The 27,330-nt window shown below is 40.2% G+C and overlaps 1 protein-coding gene across 1 annotated transcript in view; it reads left to right on the forward strand.

Moving 5' to 3' along the window:
- Nucleotides 1-5,606: 5,606 nt before the first annotated feature.
- Nucleotides 5,607-27,330, forward strand: part of cavin2a (caveolae associated protein 2a) — an 84,357-nt gene continuing 62,633 nt past the window's right edge. Inside the window, exon 1 of the mRNA XM_028807631.2 lies at nucleotides 5,607-6,695. Within this exon, the coding sequence (XP_028663464.1) occupies nucleotides 6,201-6,695 (495 nt within the window). The 5' untranslated portion in view covers nucleotides 5,607-6,200. The remainder of the gene's footprint in view (nucleotides 6,696-27,330) is intronic.

Here is a 27,330-nt window from a genome sequence, read left to right on the forward strand (position 1 = left end):
TAGTAACTCACATATCTTGGAAAATCCTACCAGATGCTTCTGCCCATGATAGTTCAGGTGCAACATTTAGAGGAGCTTCTTTTATGTATGGTGGAATCTTGTTTGGGATGATTGTAGTGGAGATAGCTAGAAGGATAATTCTTGTGATGGTGTCAGCCTTAGAACCTTTTAATGAATATTGGGGTCAGTGAAACTTTCAACTTAAAGAGTGAGACCTTCCATGTAATTTTAACACATAGGTGCCTGTGTTTGACGGAGCAGTTTCCATATTTGGCATATCAACCAGGCAATTCTTAACAAGAGTATGGAAGTATTGCTCTTGAGCTGCAATACCAAAGAAAGGTAGGACAAGTTCTGTGTTTAATTGATTAATTGAACTTTTGGAAGCGGCAGCAGGGACAAAAACATCTGGTGAAATTTGGGTCAATTTTTGTGAAAATTCTGAAATGTTGGAATCACTGTATGATGTAGTAGATCCCCTGGTTGGTTTATGTGCATCTTCAGTTTTATAGGGAAGGTGAGGACAGCACTTGAACATTTGTAGACTGAGGTGGTGGTCAGAATTTTTCAAAGGAGCTTAAGAGGGTGCATTATAATTAACCACCTTAGTGATATGTTTAACCCCTGGAAATACGAGCCAAAAACATAATTAGAAAAAATATTATTACATGAAACAGAAACATCTAAATACAGTAAGAAAGGTATGTCTAGTGCCCACTGCTGTATTGACACATATTTAGCACACGTCCCTTACATGATATCTTTTGAAACTGTCACCAAAGCACAGCCTGATGTGTGTTTCATTGCTCACTTTTCTTATTTCTTTCTGATCCTTGTGCATGAGAGAGTAGAATGTGAGTGTTTGATCCTCACAATGGACATACCCATTATGTAATTGTAGACTACCACATTGCAAGGCTTAGTGACTTCTACATTTCCCCTGACATGAATATTGAGAGTTGCTTCATTGTGAACAGTGCTTAGGAGGCTAATGTCTTTGTTGTCCTTCCACTTAATTGCAATTATTTTGCTTTTTTGCCATGCACGTGCTTGCACCACTGTGGATCTTCAAGTGACTGGATTCACTGGGCATATCACTGCATATCATATCATATCATATCATAGCACTGGCGTCCTTCAACATCTGCAATAAGATGCTGCAGATGTTCTATCAGACAGTTGTGGCGAGTGCCCTCTTCTACGCTGTGGTGTGCTGGAGAGGCAGCATAAAGAAGATAGACGCCTCACGCCTGGACAAACTGGTGAGGAAGGCAGGCTCTATTGTAGGCACGGAGCTGGACAGTTTGACATCCGTGGCAGAGCAATGGGTGCTCAGCAGGCTCCTATCAATTATGGAGAATCCACTGCATCCACTAAACAGTGTCATCTCCAGACAGAGGAGCAGCTTCAGTGACAGACTGCTGTCACTGTCCTGCTCCACTGACAGACTGAGGAGATCGTTCTTCCCCCAAACTATGCAACTCTTCAATTCCACCCGGGTTAATGGGGGGTAAACGTTAACATTATACAAAGTTATTGTCTGTTTTTACCTGCATTTTTATTACTCTTTAATTAAATATTGTTTTTTTGTATCAGTATGCTGCTGCTGGAGTATGTGAATTTCCCCTTGGGATTAATAAAGTATCTATCTATCTATCTATCTATCTATCTATCTATCTATCTATCTATCTATCTATCTATCTATCTATCTATCTATCTATCTATCTATCTAACTTTCATGGCAGTCTGGCAGTGCAGTGCTGCATGTATCAGTTTCACTATACCTGTCAACGACTGACGACCAAATCACACTGCTACCACCATCGCTTGATTCAATTAAAGGCTCCATTTCAGTTTGCTCTATAACTTAGTTATCAGCCTCCAGTTTATATGCCATTGTGTATTTTGGTTTAAGGCACCGCCCCACTCATAAATATTAATGAGTTACCAAAGAGCGGAAAAAATGCATAGAAATGTTCGTGATTTTTTTGCAACAAGATGTTATTTTATCCACTAGATAGCAGCGGGATACTGTTCTGAATGTTATATGGGGTCCTGCGGTGGGTTGGCACCCTGCCTGGGATTGGTTCCTGCCTTGTGCTCTGTGTTGGCTGGGATTGGCTCCAGCAGACCTCCGTGACCCTGTGTTCAGATTCAGCGGGTTGGAAAATGGATGGATGGATGTTATGCGGGCTTAACACTTTACATTGGATCATAACAGCTTAACCCAAAAGACATTCAGGCTTAACTATTTTTACATAGAATTCTATGAGAGAGATGCACGGGGTTAACTCCAAGGATAGCAACTTGTCAGATTCTGATAAAGGCCTATGCATGAGTGTTGAAAGGGAGAGTTGAACCCCAGATCTAGTAAGAAAAATGTAGAATCCATCAATGCTGTACATCAGTGACCCAACTAATTATGATGGCAATGGTGTGGGAGTTTTCCAGCCTTGCTTGCATGTGCTTGTGGACTTGAAAAAAGCCTATTACTGCATACATCTTGGATTTAAATTAACTGAAGGCCAGTTTGTGACTTTCCATTGTTAAATAATCTTCCAGCTAATGGGGGCTTACTGGTGCACCCTTTAGGCACCCCCATAAAAAAAGCAATTTGGCTTTCCTTTTTCCTTTAGGGTTTCACATAAAAAGAGGTCAGAGAGCCCACAGTGAACTAAAACAATTGCTAACAATATTATGAAAATACATTTAAACTCCCTCAGATAAGATGAAGTAAGAGCCAATGCAATTGCAGGATGAAATGATCAGTACACTATCAGCAGAAGATCTACCAGATGGGGTAGAGAAGTAGAAACTAAATCCATCTCAAAGCTCGCTTCACCAGGCCAGTCTCACCTACGGTCATAAGGTTTGGATAGCAATAAAAAGAGTTAAGACTGTTGTACAAGTAGCTGAATTTAGCTCTTGGGCTATCTCTTTTAAAATGTATACATACTGTACATAATGAATATATTCATCTTTCAAACTGATTCAACTGTACAGATGATCTTATTTTTGTTAATGAAACACTTACCTTTATACTCTTGGCCTCCTTGGTATGTATTCTGGGCTCACTGGAACACTTATGAGCACCCCATATCTCCACACTATATATTGTGAACCCCATATGAAAGCTCTTGATATGTCCAATGTAATACAACTGCTTATATATACAGTGTCTACACTTGACAGAATTGACAAGTTAAGGGCACACCGTGGGCCAGTGGTGGACTAAGCAGGCTACCATTTATTCTCCAGTTCAAAACACTAATAATAATAATAATAATACATTTTATTTATATAGTGCCTTTCCCATTCTCAAGGCACTTGTGGTACTAACTCAAAGGCACTAACCAATAGGCCACACTTATGATAGGAAGGTAACTTGTAAACAAAGAAGGCAGTGTTTCCATAACTGAACTACTGTCTTGCCCTTGCAATCTGTTTAAGTCTGGGAAAGTGCAAGGTCAGTTTGCCATCTCTTTCATCAAAAAAATGTTTCAAAACTCCTGATTTAGGAGGGCAGTCATGGAAAACGTAAACACAACGTGACAGGGAGAATGAAATCATATAACCAGAAACTCCTGCTCTGTGGTATTCTTCCTCAGCATGACTTAGCTAAGACTGAGCTATCAGTCTTACCCTGAAGAGCTGCTTAAGTATTTTTTTAAAATTTCTAAATAGTTCATGAATCCTTCTATCTTCCAATGTGATTAAAATTAAGGGTGGTCATGAATAAGAGCCTATCCTGATATCTCTTGAGCACAAAATAGAGGGCAGCACTGAATGAGATGCAGACACAGTGCTGTAGTCCCCGTAACCACACGCACCGATCCTGGCCACTTCATCCAATTAACCCGAGTGCAGGAGGATCTCTACATATTTGGTTTATTTTTGAATATGGACATTATTCATTTATCACTATACATGACCTTTTATGAATAACAGCTTTCCCAGACAGTTTCTGTGTACTTTTTAAAGCAATATAGTTTGCATTCTCTACCCTGATTAGTGTGATGTGCACCTGACATCTTCAGAAGCACCATTTCCCTCTATGAGGAAAATAGTTCATTAAAGCACTTTGAGCTACATTACTTGTATGAAAATCTGCTATATGAATAAATAAAGTTTGTTGTAAAAAGTAGGTATTATGGAATTTAGAGACAGTGGGACCTCATTGTTAATCAGACGGACTGGAAACATGAGGATGAAGGTTCAAAGTCTGCTTCTCTGACTCTTAACAAAATCGACCTACCAATTTCCCATGCTGTGAGGTTGGTGATGTGAGATTTTTTTTTATCTATCCACCCGTTATCCAACCCGCTGAATCCTAACACAGGGTCACGGGGGTCTGCTGGAGCCAATCCCAGCCAACACAGGGCGCAAGGCAGGAACAAACCCCGGGCAGGGCGCCAGCCCATCGTAGGGCACGCCCGGGGAGGAGGGGTGGGGGGCGCCCGTCTCCGCCACTCCCGATTCGCGGATCTGAGAGTTGAGGGATTTGAGATTTTTTTTATCATGAAATGTTTCTCATCATTTCAGAATATTTTTAGATGCTTAATTGATTAATCGATGTTGCAATGAGAAATCAAGCTATATTTGGCATTTTAAACTACTTTGGTAGCAAAGTGAAGATATGGTAGAGTTTAAGATACGACTTAAATTGGTAAAGTGGCACGACATTCTGTTCTTTTTTCCAACACAATGCCACTCCCTATATTCTTCCATTGTAATATTTAGTTTTCCACCAGAGGGTGCACTTCACACACTTCAAATATATAAAATCTTAAAAGGGGCCTTCATTTGCAGCACTCATTTTTAATAACTCGGAGAATCTAAGTAATGTGCGGTGTCTCTTCTTTTATTGTATACTGTATAACACCTTTGAATAGCAAATGGCACTTTCACACTAGGACAGAGCTGCAGTGCATTTGCTTACACGTGTTTTTCAATTGAAATGACTCGATAAGGGCGACAGCGAGTCAGGTGCAGAAGCTTAACCTTGACGTATAAAGTGAAAGTCCTAACTATGAGGACTAGTAGTTTAGACACGATGTGCAGATAAACGGCCGGTTATGGGATGTCAGATTTAGTGTCGAAGAATCCTGGAAACTGTCGGTCGCCAAGATATAACAACAAAACAACTTAGCGTGATATTGTTTTTAATTGATAAAAAGTGGTCGAAATTACGAAAAAAAATGTTCCTAAACATTTTAATTACAATATATAAATTAATAAAAACTTAAAAGAGCTTTTAACTATTACTTTAACAATATTAATATATTTATTTTATGTATGATGTGTAATGGCATCAAGTAGGCGCGCAGTGTTAATAAAGGTGCACAAAGGGCATATTGCGCCACGTTTTGCTAATCAAATGTCTGACTCCTCTGCTTATTTCCATTTTTTTAAATTCAACAAATGAAAAACGATGACTTGGGTCTGCAGAGTGAGATGATGTTGCCTTCAGTAAAAACACAGGTTGTGGTCAGGATAAAAAGCGGAGCCATGTCACCATAAGCGAATTGCTAGACTGGCACTCTCCGAAGTGACATCAAACAATTGTGGACAACCCGAAACCCAAACAGTCCTAGAAGAAAAAGGACCGAAAGAACGAAAACATTTTTGTACAACTGCCTGCCACATCCTGACCAGTGTGGCTTGGGGCCAAATTAGGAGTTAACATGAAGTCATTCCTAAAAAGAAATGGGGTGGGGCAATCTGAAGGATAACACGGTGGAATTTTTCACAGCCCGGTGGTCTTGGGATCGGTTAACCCCCTCATGCCCACCCACCCCCAAAAGCAATCCTAACTACCACCTACGAAAATAACTCAGCGAGTTCGCCTCCCACTGGGTGGAGACGGAGCCTTTTTAGACTGGGACTGGCTGGAATGCAGTTGTGCCTGCACGCAGCCGCCCGATCCAAAAGGAACACACGAAACACATCAGTGGAAAGTGGGAGGGGACGCCAGGCCGAAGGAAAGACGGACATTTTCAGAAAGCTTGTGGAAACTTTGAGCTAACTGCGCAGTTTCGCGCGCGCTGGAGAAAGACGAGAGTTAGAAATCTGACAAGAGCGCGCAGGGTAAAAGCGCCAGGGAGGAGCAGCCCGCGAGTTAAAAACTAAAAAGTAGGAAGAAAAGCAGCAGTGAAAAAGCACATCTGGAACTTGGGCATCTGTGACAAGAAGAAAAAAAAATGGGTGAAGATGGAGTTCAAGCCGAAAAGAGTAGTGGGATGAATTCCCACGAAACTCAGGAGTTAGTGGTGCCTAGTCCGAGCCCCGTTCACTCCTCTCCGAGTCACAGCCTGAACCCGTTAACGACAGGCACTGGCACGGTGGAGCCCCTGAAGGACAGCAACCAGGTCAATGCCATCACCGTCCTGACCCTGCTGGACAAGCTGGTGAACATGCTGGACACAGTGCAAGAAAACCAGCAGAAGATGGAGCAGAGGCAGGCGGAGATGGACGGCGCTGTCCGCTGCATCCAGAATGACATGACCAAGCTCTCCAAGAGCCACACGTCTACATCCAACACTGTCAGCAAGCTGCTGGAGAAATCTCGCAAGGTCAGCGTGCACATGAAGGAGGTGAAAGACAAGATGGATAAGCAGGCCATCCAGGTCAAGAAGCTGGAAGCCAACCACGCGCATCTTCTCAAGAGAAACAACTTCAAGGTGCTCATTTTCCAGGTGGGTGAACAACTAAGAGCTTCACACTCAGGCTGTCTGCCCAGCAGAGTTTGCTCAGCCAATGGTGTCATCTTTACCTTTTACCTTGGCATATATAGTAGAACTTGTTCTTCAGGTAACCTTCTTACAGCAAAGGCTAATTTTAGGATATATTGCAGTGTGTTTGGATTGTCAGCTAAAGTAATAACCCAGCCGTCTCTGAAGGGTGTACATCTACAGTACAGAGTTAGCAGAAGCAATTCACATAGATGTGCTGTTTCTCATTTAGCTTCTTAAAATGACTCATTCAGTTTCCATCCTTGTCTCTGTATGGTTGGGGGTCACCAAGCAAAGCAGGCAAGAACTTACTTCTATCTAGCCACAGTCTACATCGCATGTTGGGATATTCACAGTTATCGGGGATGTAATTCATCTAGCAAGTATTTGGTTCCTGTCCTGGGTCTTCTTTCTAAAGATCCTGCCAGTACAGTTTAAATATAGTAATCTGTATAGATGTTCAGGCTTTTTTTATCCCCATGCTGTTAGTCTGGAAGAGCTGCCACTTTTACACAATTCTCTGAGATTTCCAAGCTTCTGACGTCCTCACACAGAGTGTCTAGTCTAGTAACTATGCATGTGTGCCTCATTTTAACCTCTTGTGCTTGTGGTTTCATTCTTTGGGTGAACACGCAGAGGTCACCACACAGAGAGCTTAGCCTGTCCATACACGTAATTTCTGTGTCATCACTGCTGTCTTACTACAAAAAACAAAGTGAATGCCTGGGCTTATGTGCAGACCCATGTACAGTGTGGAAGGCACTATACAAGTGAATCAAAGTATAATATACATTGACTTGTTATCATCATCATGCTTTTGGAATAGTGCTTGGTATGAGAGATGCTATATAAAGTAAACTACAGACAGATACCACTTAAACTAATTCACTACTTGTCATTTTTTAAGTGATTGCTGTAAAAGATGCCAAAACAAAAATAAATCTGAATGTAATTTTCATAGAAGGAATGGAGGTACAGAGATAATTAATCCTGCCTCACCATTTCAGGAGACTGCATTTGAATCCTGATCAAGTCGTTTTCTGTATGGGGTGTGTTTGTTCTGCCTGTGTCGGTGATTTTTTTTTCTCCAGATACCTTTTTTTTTTTTCTTCCACACCTCAAAGATATGCAGGATTAACTGGTGACTCCACGTTGTCCCAGTGTATGTGAGTGTGTCCTGTGACAGGGTGGTGCCCCATGTTGGGTTTGTTCCCGCCATGTGTGCAGTGCAGCAAAAACAGGCTCTGGCACCTCAACTGGAAAAAGTGAGTTCAGAAATGGAGAAGTGAATGCTGCTTCTTTGTTGTATTGTACTTTCTTAGAAAATTTATTTGAGGCAGTGCTCAATGAAACATCTTACCAGTACATATCCCTTATGCAGCTTCACATTTACTTATTAAGGTTTCTTCCTATAAAAGGCACTATAGATATAGCCCTAAAATTAAACAATTTTTAGTAAATATATTTTAGTGCTTAGAGTGAAAGGTACTATATAAACACTGATGTACTACTTCTTGTTAACTTTGTAAGACTGCTTACTATTAAAGGCACTATAAAAATGAGGCATGATATATTTCTTTTTGTAATTTGCTTAGCAAATTACTTTGAGAAAATGCTCATTGTGAAAGGAACTACTAAAATAAAGTTAAATATAATTTGAATTTGGATGGTAAAGGCTTAATAAAATTTGGAACAGTGCTCACCATGAAATGTTCAATATAAATAAGCTCCTGGTATAGATAGTATTATTTAAATTGATGTATCCATTGGTCTATCTATTGCTTTAATTTGCTATTTTTCATATTTTGTTAGTTCGAATGGCAACTCTAAATTGGCCCCATATGAGTAAATGACAATGTGTGTGAGTGTGAGGTCTGTCCAGGGTGGAGCCCAAATGATGCCAATAGGGTTCTCCCCTGATGCAACCCTTATATTATGTACTACTACCTAATTACTTTAATAAAGTTCTCAATATGGAAATAATAATATTATCAAATAGGATATTATTTTTCTACTAATAAGTTATACTGATTTGCCTTATAAACATGGACAGCACTGGTTTTTCACAAATTCAAGGACATAGATTCATTTCTCATTTTAGTCAATTTCAATATGGGGTATGAATGTTTTCTCCAAGTATTCTGGTTTTCAAATTAAAAGCTTCAAGTATGCAGTTGGTCTGATTTGCAATAGTGTGCCTGTGATGGACTAGATCCTCATCCAGAGCTGGCCTTAGCCCTTTGACTGAGGCTGTAGGAAGGTGAGTTTCTAAGAAAAGAGTGGGTTCAAAATATAGATGGGTGGAAAGATACTGTGCATTGGTAATGGTTACACAGATGTTTGTATTTATTTGCCTTTTCAGAGTGCTCATTATAAAAGGCACTATAAAGATCAAAACGTTTCAGCCTGTCCTATCAAAATGGGGTGCAAAGCAGGAATCAACTTTGGATGATCATCTTCATCCTGTCCAGTCTAAGCATGCTAGTGCACATAAGTACTTTCAGCTCATATTTGCGATGATAGCTGTGTTACCTGGGTTTGCCTGGGAAATTTCATAAGACACTGGGCCTCTGTTATACTGTCGTTGGTATCCAGTGATCCCTCCAGTGTCGTTGGTATCCAGTGATCCCTCGCTATATCGCGCTTCGCCTTTCGCGGCTTCACTCTATCGCGGATTTTATATGTAAGCATATTTAAATATATATCGCAGATTTTTTGCTGGTTCGCGGATTTCTGCGGACAATGGGTCTTTTAATTTCTGGTACATGTTTCCTCAGTTGGTTTGCCCAGTTGATTTCATACAAGGGACGCTATTGGCAGATGGCTGAGAAGCTACCCCACTTACTTTCTGTCTCTCTCTCTCGCTGACTTTCTCTGATCCTGACGTAGGGGGTGTGAGCAGGGGGGCTGTTCGCACACCTGGACGATACGGATGCTCGGTCTAAAAATGCTGAAAGATTATCTTCACGTTGCTACCTTCTGTGTGCAGCTACTTCGTGAAGCGACACGCTGCACGGTGCTTCGCATACTTAAAAGCTCGAAGGGCACGTATTGATTTTTGACTGAAAAACAAACTCTGTCTCTGTCTCTCTCTCTCTCTCTCCCTGCTCCTGACGGAGGGGGTGTGAGCTGCCGCCTTCAACAGCTTTGTACCGGCGGTGCTTCGCATACTTAAAAGCCAAACAGCCCTATTGATTTGTTTGCTTGCCTCTCTCTCCTGACGCGCACTCCTTTGAAGAGGAAGATATGTTTGCATTCTTTTAATTGTGAGACAGAACTGTCATTTCTGTCTTGTCATGGAGCACAGTTTAAACTTTTGAAAAAGAGACTAATGTTTGTTTGCAGTGTTTGAATAACGTTCCTGTCTCTCTACAACCTCCTGTGTTTCTGCGCAAATCTGTGACCCAAGCATGACGATATAAAAATAACCATATAAACATATGGTTTGTACTTCGCGGATTTTCTTATTTCGCGGGTGGCTCTGGAACGCAACCCCCGCGATGGAGGAGGGATTACTGTATTGGGTTTATCAGTAGTACTATTTAATCGAGTACTTTTCTGTAAACAATATTTGCAGTTTTTTTTAACCAAGGGCTAATATTATTGGCAGGTAACTTGACGTAATGTTTAAGGGTTTGGACCTAGGACGTCAAACCATAAGGTTGTGGGTTCAAATCTTGGTGCTTTCATTGTGTGACCATGGGCAAGTCACATCACCTGCCTATGCTCTATTTGCAAAAGCAAAAGAAATGTAACTAAATGTTGTAAGTCACCTTGAACAAAGGTGTTAGACAAATGAGAAATAATAATTTGAGATCACTGGATCTGTTTACTCTTGAACATGCTATATACAATTGCGCATGAGTAAAACATTCCTGCATTTGATCAATTTCTGCTTAACCTAGTGATTTGGCTTTTATAGATGTATTCATTTGAATTGAAATGGGTAATCAGTGGGACTAGTGTGAAATATGTGTATATATTATCATCTGTATTAGATGTTTATGATTTTCACTTGTTTATATTGTTTATTCAAGTATTTGTTTTCATTTTTTTGTCAGATGTATGTTCAAGATTATATATATTGTGGGGTTTCTGAACTCTTTTGGGAACTCCCCAATGGGACGACATGCGAAAGGTCGACTGCCGTGTCTGTGGAGGGCTGCTTGTCCGTTGCCAAGGCAGCCGCAGGTTCACAGCGCAGCAGCATAGAACCGCAGAAACAAATATGAGTTGATCACGGTCGCTGTAAGCTCCTGTCGCTGATGGGTGATGCAAGAAACATTATAAATACAGGGAACGGTATGACTTGGCCACTGACTTGGCTCCGACCATGCATGTTTGCTGTGCCTGAGAGAGTGGTAGATCTGGCTGCAATGAATGACCGTGCTGTTCCTATTTCAATAAGAATAAAGCTGGTTTTGCTACAGTATTGAGACTCAACCTCATGTTTTGGGGTGCAAGACAATAACACCCATTTAGGCGGTCCAAGGAATGAATTTAATGTTTTAATTTTTGAGCCTCCTTAAATGATCAGGGTCCCCCTTTAAAGTCCACAGATGCAAATTTATATGTAAAGAATTTTGGAGAGCACAGTGGGAGTCCCCTTTCTAAGTCCATAGATGCAAATATATACACTGCATCAATGGAGTAGCTCATGTTGGACTGGTTAAGTTTAAACTTATGCTGTTTGTCCAGGCTAATGTTGGATCTGAGGACACCACTTCTCACCTCTAATTCACTCTCCCTCCCTTTTAGCTTCTAGCAAATAAACACCACCGTTCACAGCCATAGCATCCTGCATCCTCATTGGAGCTTCATAGCATTTGCTAACCATTGAGCTCTGCATCTTCCTTGCACTTCGCCAAAATGACTACTTCCATTTCTTATTTGACTGTAGACACCAAGGTGATTGTGTCTCCATTTCCCTTTCCAGGGCACTACCTCTTCTTCAGTCATCTGTCCACCCTTTTGGCTAGAGCCGCTGTTTGTGTGCCTGTCATTTACTTCTGCCTTGTTCTTCATTTGCATAACCTACCTCTAAGCACACTGCAGCATATTATTAATGAATATTGACAAACAATTTATCAGTGGATAATTGTCTTTTTTCTATAACATCAAATTTCAGTCAAATTTATCAAAGCATTTTTGAGATTTTGGAGTGATTAATTTTTTACCCATAAATATTCATGTATTGAAATGTCCTTTCTTAGTGGATATTTACTGTCCTAGATGTACCATCCTGTCAAGTTTTAGCTTGTAACTAAATGAGAAATAGTGTATTTGTTGATGAGTGAGAGAGTGAGTGAGTGAGTCAATCAGCTTTGCATTATCTCTAGAAATATAAAGCAATAAAATGTCTGGTGTCTGTGCCTTGGCGTGATTTCATCCAGCATCCACAAATGGGCAGGAATATCCAATGAACCAAGGCAAGTAGCCAGTATAAGATAGTAAGCCATGTGGAGTGTGTGTGGGCATTGTCCAAAGTCCACAACAGAGTTGGAATGTCCAATGAAAAAAGGCAACAAAAAGCACAAAGAAAGAGGGAAGTAAGGGCTGGATGTCTGATGGAAAAAAGCAGCAAGGTGTGCAAAGAAAGAGGGATGTAAGGCATATGTAGTGAATAAAGGTCTGTAAATGCAAAATGTGATCAAAACAGCTGGACTTAATATTGTACTGTTAAGGCCAGTTTAACAAACTGGCATTTCACTATGCTAGTGTGTACGGAATATGTAAATAATAGAAAGCTTAAGTACTTTGAGGGTCTAACAAAATTAAGATACATATAATTTACACTCATCTATGTTTTTTGCTTTTGAAACTGGAATTTGATAGTGCTTGATATGAAAGATGCTATATAAATCAACCTACTGATAGATATCATTTACGAATTTGTACAGTACATCTTTGCTCTAAATATATTTCATTATTTGTCACTCTTTATTGGGCTTTAAAAAGTAAAAAGAGTTGTAATTTGCATCTGCTGGTACAGTGAAGCAGTTGTTAATGCTCCCATCTGAGGAATCTGATTGTTTTAGATTTTTTTCTGTTTCTGGTTATTATCTGTGTGGACTTTGAATGTTCTCCTTGTGCCTTTGTGTCCTCTGGGTACTCCAGTGTTCCTCCCTTGCACTGATGTGTGTGTGTGTGTACGCTAGCCTCCCATGACCCTGAATGAATTAAGTGGTTTTGAGACTGTATGTATGTATGTACAATTTACACTGACTATATTGTATGTTCAGTAAATAATCCATCCATCCATCCATTTTCCAACCCACTGAATCTGAACACAGGGTCACGGGGGTCTGCTGGAGCCAATCCCAGCCAACACAGGGCACAAGGCAGGAACCAATCCCAGGTAGGGTGCCAACCTACCGCAGGACACACACACAAACACACCCACACACCAAGCACACACTAGGGCCAATTTAGAATTGCCAATCCACCTAACCTGCATGTCTTTGGACTGTGGGAGGAAACCGGAGCGCCCGGAGGAAACCCACGCAGACACGGGGAGAACATGCAAACTCCACGCAGGGAGGACCCGGGAAGCGAACCCAGGTCGCCAGGTCTCCCAACTGCGAGGCAGCAGCGCTACCCACTGCTCCACCGTGCCGCCCTCAGTAAAAAATAGAAATAACAAAATAACTGCAGTTGTTTGCTTTGCAGTAACAATTAGTATAAAGTAGAATTATCAACACCCAATATTCAAAAGTAAGCCTAAAGCCAGATTTTGTCTATTCACCTTTTGTAACTCAAGAAATTTCACAAATGTGACAAACACACCCAGTACATATGTCTTTAAGGAGCCACATGCATTCAGGCAGGGTGGAGTTGTATCCAGGGGCATATTAGGTGAAAGTTAATTCCTTGATGACAAATAAGAACATTATCTTCACTGTGAATGTTTGTAAGATGTATCAGAATCAAATTTTGAGAGAGTTGTTTACCAGACTCAAAAGTAGAACAAGTGTGACACAGGACAGATAGGTCTTAAGAAAGGAAGAGAGTGATAGTGAGCAAAGTGCAACCTGGGAGAAAGTAGCCAAAATTATACGAAGGTGTTACTGGCTTTGGGTGAAGAAGGGCACCACCACAGGGTCATTTGCACTGTAATTATTGTGGGTGTCCAGGAAGTAATTTTAATGCAGGCATAAAAAAGGGAAACGCCAAGAGGCCAGTGTGCATCCCTGCTGACTAGGAGGGCGTAGCATGTGGTCCCGAGTTGGGAGAATTATGATGGTGTTGTTCTTTAAAGGGTGAGGCATGTGAGGACTGGCAGGAGCGTAGTTATTAAGCTTTAACCTGTAAAGTAGCAGAACATAATCCCTGACAGCCCTTTCATCGCAGATAGCCCCTTTAAAGGCTGCATGAGTCACAGAGGAGCCTGGGCACCAGGAGTACCTAGGGAGATTTCATGCCTGGTGTGTCTTTAGCAAAATATTGGCTGTCTGACCCTTCAAATGATAAGATCTTGGTAGGGGGTATAAAATTGGGGTTCACTGATTATGTTGTAAAGGGATGTGTTTGGAATGGATGCTTAGTAGCAGGAGGGAGAGGGAAAGGTCATGAGAAATAAATAGATAAGGAGAGAGCCTGCAGCGTGCAAATGGACAAGGTTTCATGCATTTCCACATGGACAGCAATACTTTTTTATTGTCTCCTTTTATTGCTGCACTTTTCATTCTCCTTTTGGTTGCTTCCATTCTGTCCTTTATTTTCAAAAAATGCACCTTATATTATACTTTTATCCACAGTGTCATTTTTTCAGGTAAAGAGATCTATTAGAATGGTCCCAGTTTGCTGTTTATTCATGTAACAGTGTATGTATAACAATGTGGTCTAATGGCATAGTGGTTGGCACTGTTGCCTCACTGATCTAGCTTCCTGGGTTTGAAAACTATACCCGACCACTGTCCATGTGTCATCTGCACATCCTATCCACATGGGTTTTCTCTAGGTGCTCTGGTTTTCCTCCCCATCCCTGAAGAGGTTCAGTTTAGGACAACTGATTGTAGCCTGTGGGTGTGAATCTGGGCAAGAGGTAGCCCTGTAATGATGTGATACCCAGTCCAAGGCCTGTTACTGGGCAACGCTATGGCTTCTATGACCCTGAGCTCAAGTTGATCTGAGTTATTTTATGCTACTTTGGGATTGTTTTGTTTATTTTGCTCATTTACTTGTCTAGAATAATTCTTTACACGTTCTTTTCATGAACTGGTCATGTTTTTTTTTAATTTTGGAACATTACATTATTTTTTTAAATGTAAAACATGGTTCCATTTGTGAAATGGTATCTTGTTGTGGCTCTTTACTGTCTTTTTCACAACTTTTGATTGCAGTGTGCAAATCATGAGCACACTTGCAGTAATTCTGTTCACTGGAAGAAAGGGCTGCTCAGGCGGAATGTTTTCTTTTTCTGATTCTTCCTTTTTTGGTGATGTAATGCAAGCCAAGTTACCTTCGTGTGGAACTAACAGTCTCCTGATAATGTGAAGATGTCTGCAGTATTAGAAGCTGAATAGCTCAAAGGTAAGTCCAGAAACATCATATTGATTTTCTGACAAGCTGTAGGTCGTAATACCATGACACTTAACTCTTACCTGGAGCACCCAACATCTAGTTGTTTAGGGCTTTAAGAATAACTTCAGTATTTTTGAAATGCATGGTATTTTCTAACAGTCAAGTCATTTGTCCATTCATTAAATGAAGTGGTATTTATAAATAAAACAAAAAGTGTCTACCATGAGAGGCTTAGAGTTTTGACCTAAATGTCAGTTGAAGGAACATGAAGCAAAAAGTACAAGTCAAAATTATAACTAAGTAATTTTTATTAAATAGGTTTGACTTTAACAAACAAACTTGTTGGACTGAATGGTCTCCTCTGAATTCTCAAATTGCTTATGTTCTTACTTTAAAAATACAAGCATCATTACCTAAGTCTACTAAGGAGTTTGGTTTTGGCCCCCTGCCTTGACTAGAGGATCCTTCCTTTGCCTTTATTCACATTCACTTTGTCAGTCAGTCATTTTCTAAATCTCTTAGTCCTGAACAGGGTCACAGGGGGTGCTGGAGCCTATCCCAGTATGCAAAGAGCACAAGGCAGGAACAAACCATGGACAGGGTGCCAGTCCATTGTAGGGCTAACACAAAATTGCACACCCCTATCACACATTAGGGCCAATTCAGTATCGGCAATCCACCTAACCCACATGTCATCGGACTGTTGGAGAAAATTGGAACACCCGGAGGAGAACCACGCAGACAAGTGAAGAACATGCAAACTTGACCTAGTGAGGATCTGGGACACAAATCCTGGTCACCTTACTGTGAGGCAGCTGCTACCACTGTGCCACCATGCTGCCTGAATTTCACTTTGTCTATTTTAATTTTGTTGTTATTTATGTATTCTTTGGGCATGAATGTTATTATTCATTTTTTTTCTTGGAAAATGCATCTGGACTATGACACATTCGTTTACATTGTTCCTGAACTGATGTTAGTAAGTTTGAAAATGGATGGATGAATGTAAACATTATGGTTTCAACTGGTCCATTTTTTTCCTTTTTTAGTTAGTGAATATGCATTTAACTGGGTTAAGTCATTAAAATAATATATCAAAAAATAGCTTCATTTTATCGGGGGTACAACTTTCTGTCTTCTTTGTGATACTTGTACTCCGGCACTCAAAATTATAAGTGTTGAGTACAGCATGATTTTTATGTATGCACCATGTGTGAGATTCCTGCTTTTTCAGTTGTTTTATTTTCTTTGTATAGTAGGGAGGACAAATACATCTCTCATTCTATCCATCATGGAAGGTAGCGCATTTACATGACAAAAAAACTTGCATTGATGTTGATAGATACTCACATGCTTCTGTTGCCTGAGCGTAATTGACCCTAATTGACAATTAGGCCAAATAAGATCATTGTAAGCAGCATCTCGTTGTGACACTTTTGTCTGTGTATTGTTAAATTGTCCAAAGAAGTATTGGGAATCATTTGTCTTATGCTTGTTAAAAAATGTCCTTAAAAAAATGTTTGGCCCACTGGTATTTACATTTCTCCAGAATTTTTTTTTTATCCAGCCTCGTATGTTTGTTTTTTTTTTGGATTGATAGTTTCTATTAATGTTTGGCACTTGCTGGCCTTCACTGTATTTTTAGTGCAGGTGGACAATATACACTTTTCTCACATGTTATGTTGTCACCCACCTTTAACAATTTATTCATGCTGATAGCTGATCACTGGCATGTGATTTATGGCTTCACAAATGGAGAGAGGCCTTTTGAACAACTGACCTTGCAAGATCATACAAGGCATTATAGCACCTCTCCTCGGCATTCTGGGCATTGGAAAAAAGTGTTAGGCGCCAGTGTCTGAGTGAGTAGCCATACAATGATTGGTAAATGAAAAACTAAGGGCCTTGCCAGTAGCCTTGCAACTAAGTATAGTGCCATTATGTCTGTCAAAGCTACATTGCCTCAAAATAAATTAATCACGGGTTGATCCAGGCAACTGAGCCATGACGTTTGTCAGTCTCATCTTGGCATCACAGATGGCTTGCGCATTAATGGAATGTAACTGCTTACAGTTCACAAAAGCAGCTTTATTCTTACTAGGTGACCTTATTACAATATAAGTGCAGTAAAGTGCACTGATTAATAATTCATTAATAATAATTCATTAATTCATATAGCGCTTTTCTCATTACTCAAAGCGCTATCCACACAGGGAGGAACCGGGAAGTGAACCCACAATCTTCCACAGTCTCCTTACTGCAAAGCAGCAGCACTACCACTGCGCCACCTGTGAGGTCATTACATTAGGAAAACCAGTCACTGCTTCTAATTGTCATTTTATTGTGACAAAAACGTTATTTTTTATGCATGTACACCCACACCGTATGAAAACTGTATGTAGCCTCTTGCCAGCCTGTTAATGGCTTCAAGCATAGCAGGCATCATTGAGTGAAGCTTGGCTGAGATATTCCTGACTTATCGGTTAGTTGCCTGAAAAGACACAACAGGTGGCTAAAATAAAGTAATGAAAAACCAAAAAAGTTCTTCAGTGCAAATACGCCGCAATAACTGTCTTAAAAGTGAACTAAAATACAATCTGCACATCATAATCATCCTGTCTGATGTTTAAAATATTTGTCACATCAACGCACATTCTTATAACAGCAGAGTGATATGAATTATTAAACATTTAGCTGGTTTTGCTGCATTTCACTGCTTGATCAAGGGTGTCGTCATTTCCCAGTTTTTCTAAAAATGTTACCTATAAATACCACAGTTACCATAAACATACACACATTCTCCCATCAAGTTTTCTTTCATGAATCCCAATGTTTGTGTGGAAAGCTGTGTACACACTTTTCAAGCATTTTTGCACTTACACAAGTACTGTAAATCTGAACCTTGATCATGATATTTCTCAGTAGAAATACCATACCATGGATGGCTCCTTTGCTACAACTTGATCAATTTGTTCTCCTCCTCATATATCTACAAATATTTAGTAGCTTAGCTTGCAAGAGCATAAACATGGAGTCAGTTCCTGATTGGTCAAAGGAAATCAACGTGCGGAATTAGCTTACATGACCTTTCACATCTGACAAACCCCAGTGGTCAGTGCTCATATTTTTTTTGAAAAGTCAAAACACCATCAGGTGAAGGATGGAGTGGAAAATTGAGTTTCAGTTACTAGAAATTAAAGAGCCTAATAGAATTGGACATAAAATTGAGACAGACAATTTTGTCCTTTATGATTGAAATCAATATCCTACTATGATGCTAGCAATTTTATACTACGGTATATAGGAAAGGTCAGTCGTTATCAGTGAACCCTTCAACTTCATAAGACTACTGTAGATACTTTCCTTGATTCTTGATCTGTTTTACGGTTTTCTCTGATATTGTTGAGGAGAGTTTGACTGCACCTGCTTTAAACTCCAAACTATGCTCTGATGTTAAATGATGGGAGAGATTAGATGAAGCTGCTATGTGTTTTGAGGAATGACAGAAATCCCTCGAGTTTAATGACCTTTGAATATGTATATTGAAATGATGTGTAAAAATCTGATAGCATTCTCCAATTTCGTCCCTTCAGAATAGTGAGTTGAGATGCCATCATCTCTGCTGCTTGTTAGGAAAAGTTTAGGAGATGATCTTTAGCGACTGACATTCTTTAGGTGGGAAGCTAGTGCAGCGGCAATCTTTGAGTCAATAGGTGTGTCACATATTTTAACATATTATGAATTTGTAATGACTTATGTGACAACTGTTTAATACCAGAAAACAGCAAGGAAGCTAAGGTACAAAATAGTAAATTTCCATCCATCCACCCATTTACCAACCCGCTGAATCCGAACACATGGTCACGAAGGTCTGCTGGAGCCAATCCCAGCCAACACAGGGCACAAGGCAGGAACCAATCCCGGGCAGGGTGCCAACCCACTGCAGAATAGTAAATTTAATACAGCAAATAAAAACAGAACAGGATGCACAAAAAAAGTTAACAGGAGGAATATATTAAAATCTGTTGTCTTCCTGAGCCTGACTAAACAGGCTTTGCAGCTGGAACTGTTTCCATGTCACTCATTACTGTGCCTGGAGCTAACAGGTGCCAGTGTGTTTGGTAACAGGTAGCATTTGTCACAAACTAGGCTGTGAAGATTTCTTTAATTGTGGAAAGACCATTTTGTTTTTTTGCAAATCTGTAGGAGACCATTGGTTTTGTTTGCAATTGTGGCTTGAGCTGTCATTTTAGTGTTTATCTGTTTATCGCGGTATCGTTATTTTCTTTTAGTCACAGTAGCCAAAGACATTTGAATATTTCCACCAACCATAGACTTGCTAGGTGAAGCAAATTCTTGGGCAGTAGAATCTCCTGTGAACCCCTGTTTTATTTACCCATGCTCTTAATCGTGTGACTGCTGCACAATATGTTTGCTTTTGCAACAGCTGCAAAGAGGAGGAGCTAAAGGAAAAAGGTAACCAAAGAGATGGACTAGGAAAGCGCCTCAGCCGCTTCCTGGTCTGATATACAAAATACAGGATGAACTGAGGCATTCCTGACACATACATGCCAAATAATGTCTATTTATGAATATTTTGATTATACATTCACATAATTGACAATGTTATTCTATATTCTGCCCTCACATGTTTTTGTGTATATGGTGACATAACTTCTGTAATGACAGGGAGTAACAACATGCCCTTTAATGACCATTATGCAGACAAATACCTGAGTTTTAATAATAGAAACAAACTTTGTTTGATCCTGATTATTATTAAGGAGAACTTTCTATCTATCTATCTATCATCTATCTATCTATCTATCTATCTATCTATCTATCTATCTATCTATCTATCTATCTATCTATCTATCTATCTATCTATCTATCTATCTATCTATCTATCTATCTATCTCCACAACCAAAAAAAATCATAAAGACAATTAGAGACATGAGCTTGAGAATAACATTCTTTAAACCCTTGTGATGTTTTCCAACAGTGTAATGCTGCCATGTCCAAGGAGTGCCTGCTTGATATAAGAGCCTTTCCCTGGCCTGCTGTATCTCAGCACTTGTATTTGGCAAAGCATATGTGGGACATTCAGATATGAGATCCTCTGCCCTCTTCCTGGTCTCCATGGCTGATTGTCTCCATCACAGAGCAATTACTTGCACTGTGTTTGCCCAGGTACTTGGATACCATCCAGCCCTTAATTCCATGCCACAACACACGACTGCTTGTAATGTCCTCTGTGAATGTTTTAACTGATACTTACTATTCCTATTACAGTTCCTTTCTAATCGTAATAAATCCTTGACCACACATGGTCAATTGCTTCATTTAGAGTAATAACTGTTTTGTATCCTTTGAATTCCTTCTTTTTCCTGGGTTCGTAATGATACACAAGAAAGACAAAAACAATAATTTCATTAAGCTACCACTTAAATTCTTCTGTAACAAGGTAACAGGAACTCCAACATATTTTGTAGAGATTTAGAAAATTATATGCTCAGATAGAAAGAACAAAAGACTATACAGCAAACCTTCTGGTAGACTGGGTATAAAGAAAATGTTTATAGTAATCAAGTTTAGAAAAATATTCAAGTCAGGTTTGACATTTAGTTCATTCCGAGAGAGAGGAATATTCCTGTAGTTTAACAAACCCCTCTGCAGCTTCACTTGGCTGTTTCTATTGTGAATGCCAAATGTGAATCTGAAACATCTGAAAAACGTAACTTTTCAAACCATTGCTCCATCTACTATCAACATTCTTTAATCCAAACTAAGCAGTTGTGGCACTACAGTACATTTTATTGCTAAACACTTTAATTCTGAGCTTTTCTTTGCATTTTGAACTTTAGAATTTTGTTATGTCTGCTCTTTAAATAGTGCTCTCAGTGAGTATTCTAGACAGCCACACCTTCACCTCATGTAACTGAAAAATACGCCATAAAACTTTTTACTTTAAAGTCTGAATATATACCCTCTCGAATTCTGTCACTGTTATTTTTTCATTTAGTTCATTTGATCAACAATGAAGTCAAGATCGTTTTCGAAAAGTAGTGCTGTCAGATCTACCCATTTATTTAGGGTAAAATACTAATTTATTGTGCCCTGTGTACATTACCTTACATTTATTTATGTTAAATCTCATTTGCCAGCTGTCAGGTCAGGCACATACACACTTGAACAATTTAAGGTGTTTCTGGACTGCCAGTGGCACTGTACAGCTGTCGACTAATTTGTTTTGATTTCCCTTCTCCAAACCATTTATGCAAGTGCCGTGTAGCTTAGGAATACTGAGAGAGTTTATAGCTGACCTTGCCCTGAACTATCACACCTTTGTTCAAACATTTAATACTACTACACGTGTAACAATTTGGATTTATTGGGAATCTGATGGGTAAACCTGTTCAGCTGGACTTTCCATCCATACTTAATCCACTTATACAGAGCGGGGTCATGGGGAAACTGATCCCTACACCAGTAAGCCATGGATGCAATGTAGGAGTAAGGTCTGGACATGGTGCCAGTCCACCACAGGATGAAGACACACATACATACACTTCATTGGAAAGTCACTTGGCTATTTAAAGTCAGAATAACTGTTGCCATGTGTATATGCAATTTGTCTTTTAGTGCCATCTGTCCAATAGCAACTCTCTGAACACTGGACAGAGTCATTACAATTAACCTGCAGATAAAATATCAACCTCAACCAAAGATCACACCACTTCCTCTGATTATTGAACTATTGAAGTCCATTCACTCTTTCCTACATTGTTAAATTTGCTGAACCAAACTGAGTTTCAACAATGGGCTAGTACCTGATTTACATATTGAACTAACATAATGAAACACAGTTCCCCATGTTTTCCATGTAACATGACATAACATTTTTAACATCACATAATCCAGCTCTACAATGCAGGTCATATTTTAACTACTCAGATGCCTTCTTAAAATCTCAGGTGATTCTTCTAATTGAATCTACTGGTGCCCAACTTATATCAATTTACAGTTTCTAATAAGTACCAATTTTTTTCCTTTTCATAATCTTGAAGGTCAGTTTCAGGCTGAGGTTTACTGCCTCATTTCTGCTTGATCTCTATTCAATCCATTAAAGAAAAATGGAATTTTATTGCAAACTCCAAGATTCTAAAATGGATTATGTGGGTTTCAGAATATTACAGTATGTTACTTCCTATTAAACTTGAAATATATTATAGCCAAGACTGTCTGGGTTAAGGCTAAAGCTAAATTTTTTAGAATATTGGAATTTATTTTCTTAACAAGTGCAAAGCTTTTTGGCGCTGCTCCCAGCTATTTGGCTAATTCATCTGGTATACAATGCTTCTGCCTTATTGACTCATATCTGTCACAGAAAGAGCCATGACCACCATAGCTGCAGCGATTCCTTGTCTTTTTTACATTAATCTTTAAAAATCTTTGAAATAGTGGACCCTGATCATGCAAGTTTAGGACAAAACCACTTTCTTCTCATTTTTTTGTTTGATTTCATGTAGTGTACTGGCCCTGTTTTACATAATTAAAAAAGACATACAGTGATGTACTTCACTTGGGCTTCAAAACACATTATCTTCTGCTTAGCAAGTTAGCTTTTCAGATTGCATGGCACACCATTTGATTCTAAAACAACATGAATCCACACCATACCTCTTAAGGACTGCAATGTGTATTGACACCAGAGTTTTTAAAATGTGATCTGAAATCACCAGAGATGGGACAAAATAAACAAAGAATCTCAATAATTATAAAATAATAAACTTCCCTTTTTCTAACAAGAACCAATGCAGTAGTTGGGCTTTTTGGCTAAAATTCAGATATGAAGGGGATCTTATACTGTCCAGCTGAGCACCATTGCAGGCATTATGATGTTGAAGGTACTGTAGATAGTAATATTGTCAGCAAGGCTGCAGAAGCCCTCTTCTTTAGGGATCTTGCTGTGTTGCAACATCAACCTAATTATACAGCAGACAAGAGATAGATAGATAGATAGATAGATAGATAGATAGATAGATAGATAGATAGATAGATAGATAGATAGATAGATAGATAGATAGATAGATAGATAGATAGATAGATAGATAGATAGATAGATAGATAGATAGATAGATAGATAGATAGATAGATAGATAGAAGAAAAAATGGTTGTTGCAGCAAGAACATAGAACATGAAGTCATAGTTCAAAACAATAAAAACAGTGGAGACTATTATGTCATTTTTATTGTCATGTATATCTACATATATAATTCACTAAGCAGCCGACAGGGCACCCAAGACAACCATGGGATACGCACGACATAGCCACACCCGCCAACTCACAGAGACCCGCCCATCAACTCTAACACCATGGGATACGACGACAACTCACAGAGCAACGCCCACCAACTCTAAGAGCATGGGACGAGAACGCCTGCCTGCACGCCCACCTGACTGTTACCAGCACCCCGCCCACTAACTCTAAGACCATGGGATACGACGACAACTCACAGAGCCACGCCCACCAACTCTAAGAATTCCATGGCAAGCAAGACAGAGCCACGCCTGCCAACTCACAGAGCCCCTCCCACCAACAATTCACTAAGCAGCCAACCATAGTACACGCACAACAGAGCCACGCCTGCCAACTCACAGAGCCCCGCCCACCAACAATTCAAGCGAGAGCGAAAGCATTTGCCAAGAATGCTTTCATTAATCAAGAACGAAAGTCGGAGGTTCGAAGACGATCACATACCGTCGTAGTTCCGACCATAAATGAGGCCGACTGGCAATCCGGCAGCATTATTCCCATGACCCGCCGGGCAGCCAACCAGGTAACCAAAGTCTTTGGGTTCCGGGGGAAGTATGGTTGCAAAGCTGAAACTTAAAGGAATTGGTGGAAGGGCACCACCAGGTGTGGAGCCTTTCGCTTCATTTGACTCAACACGGGAAACCTCACCCGGCCCGGATACAGAGAGGATTGACAGATTGATAGCTGTTTCTCGATTCTGTGGGTGGTGGTGCATGGCCGTTCTTAGTTGGTGGAGCGATTTGTCTGGTTAATTCCGATAACGAATGAGACTCCCTCCTTCTAAATAGTTACGTGACAAAAGAGCGGTCGGCGTCCAACTTCTTAGAGGGACAAGTGAGATTGAGCAATAACAGGTCTGTGATGCCCTTAGATGTCCGGTGCTGCACGTGCGCTACACTGAATGGATCAACGTGTGTCTACTCTGCGCCGAGAGGTGTGGCTAAGCCGTTGAATTCGTGATGGAGACCGGGGCTTGCAATTGTTCCCCATAAACGAGGAATTAAGTCCCTGCCCTTTGTACACACCCCCCGTCGCTACTACCATGGTCGGGTGACTTGGTGGATTATATATAGAAAAGCAGCCGGAACCGCAAAGAGCAATGATAAGTCAACGTGGCTCAGAGGTGCATGTGGACTGTAGCAGAGATGAAAGCGACTGAGGTGGTGTTTGAAAAATGAACAGTCAACATGACTCAGGTGCATGTGGACTGTACACAGACGAAAGCGACTCAGGTGAGGAGTTGGGGGCGGGCACATGAGCAGGCAGTGCGTACTGAACGATGACTAAGAGATGACTAAGAAATTAGCAGACTAGAATGGCGGTGTTGGCTGGGGCGGAGGGGGCGGAATGGGCATCCTTCCCCTCTCTCCCCATTCTGCCTTCCGCGCCTGAGTGCCATCCAGCCCCGTCCCTCGCTCTGGGAGGTGGAGGCACGACGGCGGTCCTCCAGTTTTGAGTCACGGACAATTGTATGTTGCCCTCTCCAGAGTTCCATCTTTTCATTCACCTACAGTCATATCCTCAAACCCACCCCATTTGGACAACTGTGTCTTTCAGGAAATGTTCACCCATCAATACATAATTATGTGGTGTATGCTATGCCGCAGGTTGGCTAGTATATTATATAGTGCGCATTGCAGAATTAAATCTTACTTGCATGTTTAATCAGTGGGCTGGAGCCCTGCCTGGGGTTTGTTTCCTGCCTTGCACCCTGTGTTGGCTGGGATTGGCTCCAGCAGACCCCTGTGACCCTGTAGTTAGGATATAGTGGGTTGGATAATGGATGGATTTTCCTCAGTAGTCAACCAGAAATCACCTCTTTGGTGATTGTCATATAAGAAACCAACAGCCAGGAAAGGAATCCACACAGTTAATGTTTGTATCCTTGATTCCATGTAAAGGGTTATTTTTTCATATCTGAGATGCTGGTTTTCATATGATTGTTCCTACTAGTCATTGTCATTGTATTAGGCAGGACCCAATGGCATAGTTAATACTAAATATGTTAATGTTTTCAGTCCAGTATATAAGTTTGCACAATGCTTAAGGAAATCCTCCCGTCTTCTAATGTCTTGTCCAGGTCAAGTATGCATGGATCTAGTGCCCATCCTATAAAGACTGGATGGAGTTCCAGAGGCATTAGGCTGTACAAATCAAATAAAACATACAAAACTAAAAAAGTGACAAACAATATTAAAAAATAAAACTTCATAAAATAAATAGAAGTTTAGTCTTGATTTAAACAAGTCACTGTTTTAAGAATCACAGCTGAACTGTGAGTATAAGGGAGCTCTAAAATTTAGTTAAAAATGTACATCCCATATTTTTGTATTTGTACGGTTGAACAGGAGAGTTATGGCCATCAGCAGAGAAAAGTGCTCTTTTGAGTACCCAAAAATCACTAAAATGTAATAAATAGGGAGAACATTTGTGATATAGAGCTTGAAAAGTTAAATTGATCAGTGGGAAAGCTGATGTGAATGATTTAAAACTAATAACTTCTGCTTACCTTAGAGATCCTTAGTGCAGTTCTCTCTTCAAGTAATTCCAACATGCTTTTCCAGCAAGCATTCAGATGGTCTGGTTTCTTTTTCCTGCATGATTTTTTTCCACTTCATTTTATTCTTCATTTCAGGTTATATCATGTCACTTTTTAACAAGCTTTTTCCAGACTAGTGTTACATTTTATTACTTGAGCCTATCCCAGGTAGATGAGGGTGCAAGACAGCACCAAACCCTGGACAGGATGCCAGTCAATTGCAGTGCGAATACACGTACATACCCACATCACACACCAGGGCCAAATATGTGTCCCCAATTCACCTAACCTGCATGTCTTTGGACAGTTGGAGGAAACCACAGCACCCAGTGGATGCCATGCATATACTGGGAGAACATGCAAACTCCAAACATGGAGGACCCAGGATGCAAACCCTGGTCTTCTTATAGCGAGGCAGCAGTGCTACCACTGTGACATTTCATTTGTTGAGTGTTTGATGTTCATACAAACTGTAAAATGTGCTGGAGGATGTACAGTATACTGAGTGGTGAATCTAAACTGACCAAGTGAGACAGAGGATGTTAAGATACCACTGCAGCAGTCCCCTCTAATAGTCAACCAAAATTCTAACAACAAAACGAAAACAGGCTACAATTCTCTCTTTCTATTTTCTATATTCAGTCTCAATCCTTCCATCAGTGGGTCTGTTGGACTGAACAACTTATTCAACTCTGAAGCCGAACTGGTAGCGGCCTGCCTGGAAGGGATGGGGCATCAGGAGTTGTCAGGATTTTGCCTTTTAGAGCTGCAGGCAAAAAGGGAAAAGGATTTGCTACAGCACCCCTCTTTTCTAAAAGTGGAACCTTTTATCTGAACAGAGCCTTGAAGGTGCTTCCTACCTATAAAGAACCTCTCTGTTTTCTCTGTCTTATGTGTTTTTGAACTTATTTTACTAGGTACTAGGTTTAATTAATTTTAGGATTAGATTGATCTAGCTTCTGTCTTGTCAGTGGTAGTAGCTTACTAGAAAACGTAGAAATGGATTTATCCTTACATCTGCAAAACTTAGTAGCATCATTCTAAGAGAGGCCCACTAAATCAACAAGCTGATTAAGAAGGCAGGCACAGTTATGGCCACTCTTATGGTACTCTTATGGTACACAGTTATGGTACTCTCAACCTGCAGCAGGCAGAAGTGAAGTAGAAAATGAAAGCAAAACGAAGACAGGTAATAGAATAATTTTTAAAATATTTTAT

The sequence above is a fragment of the Erpetoichthys calabaricus genome, chromosome 8 (genome assembly GCF_900747795.2).
Source record: "Erpetoichthys calabaricus chromosome 8, fErpCal1.3, whole genome shotgun sequence".
Taxonomy (NCBI): Eukaryota; Metazoa; Chordata; class Cladistia; order Polypteriformes; family Polypteridae; genus Erpetoichthys; species Erpetoichthys calabaricus.